General features: G+C 34.5%; 1 protein-coding gene across 1 annotated transcript in view; it reads left to right on the top strand.

Annotated features, from left to right (window-relative positions):
• The window catches only part of LOC107737206 (cell migration-inducing and hyaluronan-binding protein-like), an 81,851-nt gene that overhangs the window by 60,387 nt on the left and 9,378 nt on the right, over nt 1–12,086 (top strand). The window contains exons 3-8 of the mRNA XM_016548651.1: nt 720–817; nt 5,723–5,860; nt 6,156–6,294; nt 7,430–7,666; nt 11,178–11,248; nt 11,365–11,460. Coding sequence (XP_016404137.1) covers nt 763–817; nt 5,723–5,860; nt 6,156–6,294; nt 7,430–7,666; nt 11,178–11,248; nt 11,365–11,460 — 736 coding nt within the window. The 5' untranslated portion in view covers nt 720–762. The remainder of the gene's footprint in view (nt 1–719; nt 818–5,722; nt 5,861–6,155; nt 6,295–7,429; nt 7,667–11,177; nt 11,249–11,364; nt 11,461–12,086) is intronic.

Genomic DNA, 12,086 nt, shown 5'->3' on the forward strand with positions numbered 1-12,086 from the left:
ACGAAAACAGCTCATTTAGGCTGAATTTGCACAGATTTTATGTGCAAGAATACATTTACCGTTTAAAATGGCATGGGTTAGTCAAAGGAAGCATTGTCGTGTCTCTTTCCTCGTCGTATAATTGGTCCGTCAAGCATAGCTGGAGTCTGCAATACCGAAACCAGGAAACAGGATCCCGTGTATGTCTATATCGGTTATGTAACTTTTTATGTAAGTGCATTTAAACAAGCACACCGTTATTAGCGAGGCAGTACCTGAGCCCTCGGCCCCTCGGAGCCTTTGATCCTTTATGGAGGTTCAAGTCGAATTGCTGGTGCTCTTGTAATCTCTTTGAAGATAACCACGTAACCTTCAGATCTAGCAAGTTTCAAATGAATGCAAAACTGGGGTCCGACACGTTCAGATTCTGGCAAACTGACAAAATCGCTGGCCGGTTTCTATGCCAACTTCACACACGCTCAGTGACATGTTTGGTCATGGTGTCATACATGCCCAGAATAAATCGAGCATGCTTAAGGGGATTTTTTTCAATGGAATACTCAGATTACAACTCAGTATGCATTGGGACAGGTCGATTTGCCTTGGAAATGTGAATAATTCACTCACACAGTTGCAGAAATAGGAAAACAATAATTATTTTTGCAATTACGTTTGGTGGCACAGAAATGACACAGTTCAGCTTTAGATGTAAATGAAGCTTTTTGTGTTTTGTGTTGCAGGTGAGGTGCCTTTAAACTCTGGACCAAACCAACAGTGCTGAAAATGAAGATCTGTGTTGCTTTTATTGTAGTAGCTGTTCTTCACATCGCTCAGGCTGGTGAGTTTCCGTCTCTCTTGCTCTTCTGTTTCACTTTAATCACGAAGTGCTTCAGTTGCATGACTTTTTGCATAAAATAAAATAAATAAATAAAGAAAGAAAGAAAGAAAATATAAGATAAAATAATACATAAAAATATTAAATAAAACATGAAATAAAATAATATAAAAATAAAATAAAATATTATCATACAGCTCATTGTACTTTGAAAGCATAATTGATTTATATGGTGTTTCAATGGCATGACTTTTTACATTAAATAAAATAAGAAATTACAATATAAAATAAAATAAAAATAAAGTAAAATTAACATAAAAATATGAAAAATATTTAAAAATAAAATAAAAATATGAAATAAAATTAAAAATATAAATAAAATATGAAATATGTAAAGATAAATGTATCTTTAAACTACAATAGTTCATTTTACTTTGAAAGCATATAGTATGCTGTGAATAAAATAAAATAAAATATAAAGTTTCTTTGAACAATAGTTCATTGTAATTTGAAAGCATAAAGTATACTTTGAATAAAATTATAAAATATTTTAAAAAATGCAATTAAAAAAAGGTATATAATGAAAATTTTTTTTTTAATCTTTTTAAGAAAGTATTTTATTTTAGGAATACTTAAAATTAAATTATAAAATAAAACAAAATATCAAATTAAAAATATAAAACGAAATTCCCTTTTTATCTTCAAAATACAAGAGTTTATTCTTTGAAAGCATGAAGTTTCAAATCCTTGAGTTTCTGACATATTAACATAACCTTATGTTTTATAGCCTTAGTTGCATAATTTCTCTCCCCTAAAATTATTAGTTGCCCTTTCTGTCTGTTATACCTCTGTTATCTGCTGTCACTTTACAGGCTGAATTGTGACACTGCCTGATGTACAGTATCAGAGGTTAGCATGTGGCCATCCAAAATATACCGACATCCTTTTAGCCTCGTTTTAATCCGTCCAACAGAGAAGACCGCATGACTAAGAGTCTTGTTACAGAAGAAGGCTCTTGGATTTAGTTCGCCAAACCCACAGAAGCCCTTTGAGAATTTTGTTCCACCGTGTTTCATTCTAGTCCAGCTAACTCAGTTTTAAGCCAAAACCCAACAGCACAATCCGTATCTTTACAGGCCCGTAAATGTAGTGCATTTCTGCTCCCTTCAACTCAGCAAAGTAGCTTTACTGTAATTTAACAAACCAAAGTTGCTTTCAGACCTTGTAGTTGGAAATGTGATTTGCAATTCTAACAAAGCAGCATGGCCTTCCACATTAAAAGTCAAAATGAATGCATTCTACAGTAGATGGTCATAATGGTTGCATGATTCAATACCATCGCACAAATCCATGCAAAAACATGTTTTATGTGCATTTTTAATCCGTCCAACAGAGAGACCGCATGACTAAGAGTCTTGTTACAGAAGAAGGCTCTTGGATTTAGTTCACCAAACCCACAGAAGCCCTTTGAGAATTTTGTTCCACCGTGTTTCATTCTAGTCCAGCTAACTCAGTTTTAAGCCAAAACCCAACAGCACAATCCGTATCTTTACAGGCCCGTAAATGTAGTGCATTTCTGCTCCCTTCAACTCAGCAAAGTAGCTTTACTGTAATTTAACAAACCAAAGTTGCTTTCAGACCTTGTAGTTGGAAATGTGATTTGCAATTCTAACAAAGCAGCATGGCCTTCCACATTAAAAGTCAAAATGAATGCATTCTACAGTAGATGGTCATAATGGTTGCATGATTCAATACCATCGCACAAATCCATGCAAAAACATGTTTTATGTGCATTTAGAGTGAGATCACTCTTTTGGGTTTGTGGTATATCCAGCAATGCCTTTGAGCTAGTGGATTCCTCTGTGAAAATCTGCATTTGAACAGCTTTTTGTTAACGACACAAAGCGTGATGGCTTTTCACAATTTTGTTTCGCGGCATGGATTCTGTGTATTGTAAAGGCTGGCGATGAGATTAATGTATCACTTCAGGACAGCTAGTTAGTGGTCACATAAAAGCATTTGTTTGAAATGACAGGCTGCTGTGTTTTCTTTGATTGTGTTGTTCTCTGAGAGCTGAGTTCAGGATGAATGGGGTAATTTATTAAAGGCACACTTTATCTAATAGTTACTTTGTTGTTCTTTCATTGCCTGTCCCTTTAGTTAGCTATGCTTCCAGCTTTTTATATATATATATATACTGCTTATGAAAACAACTTTGTGACAAAAGTGAGAGAAAGCTGCTAATAAGTACTTCTAAATGAATTAATATCAAAATATAGTGGAGCATTTGAGTGTTGTGTATGCAATCGAACATGTAGATGAGTTTGTTTCTTCATCTGAACAGATTTGGAAAAAATTAGGCATTATATCAGCAATGGATCCTCAGCAGTGAATGGGTGCTGTCAGAATGAGAGTCCAAACAGCTGATAAAAACATCACAACAGTCCATCAATTAATGTCTTGTGAAGTGAAAAGCTGTGAGTTTTTCAAGAAACAAAACCATCATTAAGATGTTTTTAAGTTTAAGCTGTCACTTGTGGCCAAAATATAATCCATAATGACGCTTGCTCCAGTGAAAAAGTCCATCTCTAATTTTCCTCTCAATTAAAATCCAAGAACATATTTGTTTGGAACTGTTTTTCGCTTGTAAACAGTGTGCATATTTCTCTCCTGACTCAGATGAGATTTTCACTGGAGAAAGCAATATTACACATATAGAGAACTCGTATTTTGGAAGCCACAGTTTGAACTTGGAAATGTCTTAATGATGCATTTATTTCTTACAAAAATGTAGCTTTTTACTTCAAAAAACGTTAACTGATGGACTGAAGTGGTGTGGATTATTGTGGTGTTTTTATCAGCTGTTTGGACTCTCATTCTGACGGCACCCATTCACTGCAGAGCATCCATTGCTGAGCAAGTGATGTAATGCTACATTTTTCCAAATCTGTTCCCATGAAGAAACAAACTCATCTACATCTTGGATGGCTTGAGTGTTGGTACATTTTTATAGATTTAAATTTTTGGGTGAACTTTTTTTCTTTTCTTTTTTTTTTTCTTCATTTTTGGATAAACTATTCCTTTATTCCTTCCTTGCATGTTTTGATTAATAAAATAAAAGACAAATACATGATTGTGTGTTTGATCCCTTTATAAGAGACCTCTGCACTACTGTTAGGTGACCCTCCATGTCAGATGTCCACCCAAAGCAATGTTGCAAATAGCTGAAGTGAATCCTGATTATGAACTTTATAATTGGTCTAATGCAAATCTCTCGCTCCCAGTAATTGACTGTATCCTCCCAAACATCTTCACGATGTGCTAGATTCCTCATTTTTAATTGCAACTTGGGCTAATACTCCCTTAGGTAAGAAAAAGTATTTTTCTTGCTTCTCTTGAGAAAAAGACCATTTCTCATGAAGTGCTATTATTTTTTTATTAATTTAACTGAGTGTTATTTTACTATTTTTGTATACTCTAAAAATATTTGTACATTTTTTGAATTAGCTTTTATTTTTATATTTTCTCTCATTCTATTATGTATTTCTAGTTTTTATGTATTTCTTTTTTATTTAGTTTTTTTCAGTTTTAGTATTTTTAGTACTTCAAATTAATTATTTCTGTTATCTATCTAATTATTAATTATCTATCTATCTATTTATTTATATAATGTACTTTTAATTCTGAGGGTAAACTCTACACTCAGCTATTTCTATTTCTGCTAAATTTCTGGAGAATAATGACTTTATACTTGAACAAAAATGTGACCCTGGACCACAAAACCAGCCATAAGGGTCAATTTTTCGAAATTGAGATTTGTACATAATCTGAAAGCTAAATAAATAAGCTTTCCATTGATGTATGGTTTGTTAGGATAGGACAACATTTGGCCGAGATGCAACTATTTGAAAATCTGGAATCTAAGGGTGCAAAAAAATCAAAATATTGAGAAAATCATCTTTAAAGTTGTCCGAATGAAGTTCTTAGCAATGCATATTACTAATCAAAAAATAAGTTTTAATATATTTACGGTAGGAAATTTACAAAATATCTTCATGTAACATGATCTTTACTTAATATCCTAATGATTTTTGGCATAAAAGAAAAATCAATAATTTTGACCCATACAATGTATTTTTGGCTATTGCTACAAATATACCCGTGCTACTTAAGACTGGTTTTGTGCTCCAGGGTCACAAATGAACATAACTGATACCCTTAGTCTCCTGAGCTATGAAAGAGCAATAAGCCGTTCCTCTGGGTGATTATTACTGTCATTATTTTTGTTGCTGCATCTCAAGGCTTTGACTTTTTGTAACGCAGAAGAAAATGCATTGGAAAGCTCAGTGAAGCCCTTTACTCTCATTTCAAAGCAGAGATATGGAAATGCTCATGATGATGTATTCAAATCAAGTGTGTGGCTTCTCAGAGGTTTTTACAGCATTAAAGGGAAGAATGAGACCCTTTTAATATGTGGTGACACTAAAAAAGTCTGATTGCAGTCAGAAACATCTGCCTGTGGTTCAACCGCTGACTTATTTTTATCAACGCAGTAATAGCAGACGAACTGAACAGTCATCATGGTCAGTTTTTAGTCTAGACATCTGAGATATATAGGTCATCTCAAAAAGTTTCATTTGTAGTTTTTTTCCTTGTATCATATGTATATATTTTTGTGACCCTGAGGTCGATTTATTATAGTCGTGAGTTTTTTTTCTTGTTGGAAAGGACATTTTGAGTTCTGAAAGTTGTGTTTTCATAGTATGTTAAGCTTTTTAATCTCAGTAGCTCAAGGAAATTTTTATTTTGTAATAAATGAGAATCTATTGAAAAGGTGACTATGTATTTCTGAACATGCAGCATGACTTCTGTTACTTATTCACATTTAAATGTCTATATCTTTTCCAGTTTGTCCAGATAAGATGTCTGGACTACAACCCTGGACTCCCGGTCACAATGAAGCCCACAGAGTCACCATCGGTTACGGCCGCAAAGTCATCCTCACCTCATCCACGACCGTCCATTCCATCGAGATCCTCAACGGAGGTAGATCTTCCTAATAAAACTCTTTCAAACATCTTCACAACATTAAAGTGCCATAAAGATTTACGTCCGTCATGATGAAGGCGACAAGAGCCTTGACAGGCTTAAATCAAAACACATTTCATCTCAGGGTCGCCCTGAGCGTGGAATATTTGATGGGGGAATTCCATCACATTCCATGCCAGTAATCATCTTTTTAATTTTTTTTGTACTAGAGTTAGAGTTGGAAAGCATCCTCATTGGTTGAAAATCAAGGGTGAAAGATCGGGACTGTCTTGATTTTGTTTGTTCTTTTTAGGGAAGCTTGTGATCGCTGATTCCATTCGACCCATTTTTCTGCGGGCTAAGCACATCCTCATCGGGAACAAGGGTGAACTTCACATCGGCAGTCCAGAATGCCCTTACAAAGGCAACCTCACAATCTCTCTCTTTGGCAGGTATGAATACAGGCTTTGAAAAATCATCAGACTTGCTGAAACACTCCTGCAGCCTTCATAAGAGCACTTACACATCACAAAAAGTTTTGGAGGAGAATTTGACGGACGGAAATGTTTTAAACCTGTAATTTTAAGCAATCTTAAAGGATTTGGGCTAGATTCAGAATCGGTTAACCGACTGCCATTCAGTTCTTGACTGCAAATTTGAATTGGCCGAACCTTACAGGAAGTTGTATGGTCATTTGAATCGCAATGCTAAAAAAGGAATTTTTACTGAATTTTAATTCAGTACAGGCAATGCATTTTGGTTAATGTGCACAATTTTGGATAAACTGAGAATCACCTTTTTTTACTGTTTAAAATAACAGTCATGTTTTTTATGATTCTGAAGAAGATTTTTCATAACATTGTTGAACATTAGTCTACTAACAAAATAACATGTAATTTACTAGAGCTTCTGATAAAATGTTATTTGCTTCATTTATAAAATGCAATAAACAAACAATGAAGTATTTGAAGAAAAATATGGAAGTATGTAAATTAAAAATGTAAACACTAAGCTTGCATCATTTTCTCCAAAAAAAAAAAAAATCATTTAAACTAATTGTTTAAAGACCTGGTTGGATGAGTGACTCAGTGATTCACTCACAACGTTTCATTCCAGTATAAATCAGTGATTTTGAACGAATCATTTTAATGAATGATTCACTGTCCTGAATGATCTGGCCTATAAAATCTTAAAACTTTATTGCTTTGTATGTTTTCAGATCAACTTTGCTTTTCTAGTGAAAATTACAGTTATATGAATTTCTTTCAATTTCATTCCACTTTAATTCTGCTTATATTTAAATTGTAATCAGATGGAATGGGTTGAATGCCACTGATATTAGTTGTAAGAAATAAATTCTAATATAAGAAGAAGTTTATTAGTAATTTAAAATCTAGGTATGATTAAGTTTATTTTACTAGGTGCCGTTTAGGTTATTCAAGATTCACATAAGATAAATAAATTGATATATAGATTAATTTCGAATCACAGTTGATTGCGATCTAGTCAGGAATTTAAAAAGCATTCTCTTCAATTCTAAATTCATAGGACTATTTGATAAACTGATTTGTTGTTGTTTTGAAAAAGGTCTGATGACACCGAGGTCGAACACAGTTATTTTGGCCGCAAGTACATTGGCGTAGGAACCGGAGGAACCTTGGAGATTCACGGCGAAAAGAAGCTGTCCTGGACGTTCCTGAACAAAACCCTCCATCCTGGGCAGGGTAATGAGAACAGCTACCATTTCGAAAGGAGCTGGGGCAATAGAGGCATCATCATTCACGTTATCAACCCCAAGACCGGAGAGGTGCTGCACACTGATAGGTCAGTGGGGCACCATCTCTCCTCCACATTTCTTACTCTAAAATAGTTCATTCCTAATTAATGTAGGCAGATTTTCTTTCAATTTTCTTGACAGATTAAAGCTTGTTACGTCAGTACATCATGTAAAACCAACTCACTGATGGTTTTAATGTGCGGTTGGAATTAAAACAGTAATTACAAATCGACTGTCAAAACAAACAGCGCTTCCAAGTTGGCATCTTCACAGGCGATTGATCTATGACTATTTTTCATCACAGAAATGAGCGTCTGTTATTGAATCACAGCTTTCAAAAAAAACAGTCACACTCAGTATGCTTACTGGCTTCTGAAATGTTATGACTCATTTCCAACTTAGCAGTAGTTTTCTTATCCATGACCGGTCTGGAATTTGCTTTAGCATTAGTTGAGAATTGGACACTGAATTTAGAGCAATCTGGTCCAGTCAGGTATCAGCTTGGCTGCGTTCACATTTTCCTCTTTGCATCGCTGCTGGTCTGAGACCAGTGAAATATATTTCTTGAAATAGCATCTAAATAAGTGGCAAAACCCTGTTCCTGTAGTTCTACCTTCCTGCACACAACTCTAATAGAGCTTACAAAATAGAGGAAACTTTTATGGAGCTTTTGATGGAAATGCGTAAAATATGCCTCAAGGGTGTGGAAAAAAATTAGTGCTGTCAAATGATTAATCGCGATTAATCGCATCCAAAATAAAAGTTTTTGTTTACATAAGATATGTGTGTGTACTGTGTATATTTATTTTGTATATATAAATACACATGCATGGATATATTTAAGAAAAATGTGTTACGTTTATATATTAAATATATATATATAATATAAATTATATTAATATAAATATATACATGTAAATATTTTCAAAATATATGCTGTATGTGTGTGTCTTTATATATACATAATAAATATACACAGTATGCACACATATATTATGTAAACAAAAACTTTTATTTTGGATGCGATTAATCGCGATTAATCGTTTGACAGCACAAAAAAATTTATAATACTTGTATAGCACCTTTTCTGAATTCATACATAAAATGCAACTCAAAATGCTTGACAGACTGGAATATAAAAAGGGGTAATAAAAAAAATAAAAAGCAAGTCTGTTTGAAATCATTAGCGTAATTTTTCTGCAATTTATTCTGTTGCACAAAGGATTGTGTGCTATAATAGCCTAAAAAGCATGCAGATGCTATACAATCTAATTCTAATCGCATACTATTTAGGATGGATGATAATGAAGTTGGGATGCAGTGCTTGCTTGATTGGCTGGTTCAGGTGTGTTTGATTAGAGTTGGAAATGAATTTTGTGGGATGGTCCATCTCCAGGAACAGGGTTTGGGAAGCCCTTTCAGTTTATGGAATATAAATTGCATGAATTTATGAAGTCATTACTAGAAAATTACTAGAACGAATCCTAGAACGCAAATGGACTGCAGATCGTTACGAATTAGGAATGAAAAATCACAGACTTTAATTTATAGCTGCGCACGCTCTCTGAACATCAACAGTTGTCTCGTTTAATTTTTTTTTCTCTTATGGGATTTTAGGAGAGACAAAGCTGATATTTAAATGAAACCGAAACCTCCATTAGGTCTTCTAAACTATGAAACATCAACCTCTGAGTGATTTTTCTCAGGGTTGGTTAGGAAATACTGTGGCTTGTGCGAATGAAATTGTTGTTTACATGAGTGAAGCTTGGCTGTGAGAAAATTATCAGCATAGCTGTGACAGATAACAACTTTGGAGTAATTAAAATGTTTAATGAAACACCAAGCTACAATCCAGAATCTGTGCAACACGTGATGCCTGGGAAACTCAGTTGCTCCTAAACTTTACAATCGCACACATTTAAATAATCCCACACAATGACTTATGTTTCCCACACACAAATCCAACCACATCAAAAACTCAATTCAGATGACTTTTAAGGATGAGGCAACACATATATTTAGGTTCACAATGCTGTTGAATGTGCCTACTTGATTTTCTATGTATATATATATATATATATATATATATATTCAGGCAGATTTCCTGAGTTTCTATCTCTAATCTTAACTCAAAATTGCGTACTTGCTCCTTTAGATGTGAAAATGATGGAGGCCAGTGAAAATGGCCAGTGGCACAATGCCAGGTTTATTTGCTAAGTGCCTTCCTATAAAGCTATAAAGAGTATCTTTCAAAAATTCACTGCCACTTGTACGGCAAACTTGCAGTTGCTGATTAGTTGAGTGTGCTGTATGCAGCAGGCAGTCGGTGAATAGAGCGGCTGGATGTGAGTCATAGCAACACAAGAGCGCACGTTAAGTATGTTTAGTTTGCATATTTGTACAAAGTATTCTGGCTTTAGTCCTCATTATTAGTTTCTTTTAAAAAGAAAAACTACTACTATTTATTGAAAACATATATTTGGAAATTAATTTAACTATTGGTAGCACTTAAATTTAGGGACCAATTATCACTATTAACTAGTTGCTTATCAGCATGCATATTACTAGCATACTGGCTGTTTATTAGTATTTATAAATCACATATTAATACCTTATTCTGCATGACCATATACCCAGACTTAACCTAACTGTTAATGAGAAGCAAATTATGAGTTTATTTAGGCAAAAGTTATGGTTAATAATTAGTTAATAGTGAGAATTGGTCTCCAAATAAAGTGTGACCAAACAATTTCTCATTTGCCTGCCTTGGAAGAGTAAAGTACATGGTAACAATTTACATTAAGGTTTTATTTGTTAACAGCATTAGCTAAATACACTACATATAGCTAACATGGACTAACAAGTTCATGTTAATTCCAATATTTTACTAATGCATCATTAAAATCAGACCTTGTATCTGTTTATATTATGTAATGGACCTGAGCTAACATGAATTAACAATGAACACTTGTATTTTTATTAACTAATGTTAACAAAGGTTATTAAATACTTGAACAAATTTATTGCTCATTGTTAGTTAATACAGTATTAGTTAGTGCATTAACTAATGTTAACTAATGGGACCTTATTGTAAATTATTACCAAATAAATACAATTATTGATATATAATAAATGAATACAAAACATAAAAAAAATATTTATTCAAAAAACAATTACATTTTGTTTTGCAATTTTTATTAGTTTGTTTTCTAAAAAGTACAGCTATATAATTTTAACTTTTATTTATTTTGTTTTATTTTATTTTATTTATATTATACACTTATACACTGGTCTAGCTGAATAAAATTGTCCTGATGATGGTGTCAGTCAGGCTGCTTCTCTCAGAGTGGTGCAAGGGCTGATGGGAAACCCTGGCGTTGTAATTACCAAGTCCTCTCTGAGAAGTGCGAGCCGCCAATCACACCTTAAGTCAATATCATTTACAGCAGTGAAAGTCAGAATGTTTGTCTAGGAGGGACATCTTATTCATGGCCAAATCTTCAGACTTATTTGTCCCTCACACACCTTCCTCTCTCTCTTGTGTGTGTTTCTCTGCAGGCATCCGTGGAGTTTTATTACAGTCAAAGGGGACACGTCCTCAGCGGTCGAGGATCATGCTGTCTATCAGGGTGAGCCTCTTTTTGCCCACTTGTTTGCCCAGCGATGGAAAGCAAACAGCAGCTCGGAAAGGAAATATCTTGAAGGCGAGCTGATGCTGGTGTTTTTTGTATGTTTGTGTGTTCAGGAACCAAGGCTTCATCTGAGGCCAGGAGCTCTCGGGTGTTTCACTCAGGTTACGGAGAGCATTTCACCATCACCACCATCAGTCAGTGGGTTCAAGGTACAGACACGCCTCACCACCTCCACTAAAGACAGACAATCATGACTCATTTGCAGCTCCGGGTTGGTTTATGCCGGTATCTAGCTGGTGGACCAGCAACAACTTATTGGAATAGTTCAGTCAAAAATGTTTTTTTTTTTTTCCATTTACTCTGATGGTGTATTTTTTTTCATCTGTGGAGCACAACAGGAGAAGTTTAGCAGAATAGGCGCTGTTAACTTTCAAAATAGACAAAAAAAACTTCATTTATCTATGAAAATAATAATGCTTTTATAAAGTAAGGATGCATTAAATCGATCAAACATGACAGTAAAGACATTTATAATGTTAAAAAAATATTTATTTTTCAAATAAATGCTGTTCTTTTAAACATCTCGGTTACGTATGTAACCCTCGTTCCCTGAAGGAGGGAACAGAGACGTCACATCGTGACTGACGAATTGGGATCTCGCTTCGAGTGTAACTAAACGAGCCAATGCACATTGGCATGCAATTATTGCATCCAGCTGCCGCTGATCACAGCGTGAGCATAAAAAGGCAGTTGGTGCAATGCATACCAGGTTTTCACTGAGGAGCCGAGCCGGTGACCCAGCCGCTCAGCGGTGGTACAGCAACTGTGGAGACGG

This window comes from Sinocyclocheilus rhinocerous, unplaced genomic scaffold (assembly GCF_001515625.1).
Source record: "Sinocyclocheilus rhinocerous isolate Xijiao unplaced genomic scaffold, SAMN03320098_v1.1 scaffold7333, whole genome shotgun sequence".
Lineage (NCBI taxonomy): Eukaryota > Metazoa > Chordata > Actinopteri > Cypriniformes > Cyprinidae > Sinocyclocheilus > Sinocyclocheilus rhinocerous.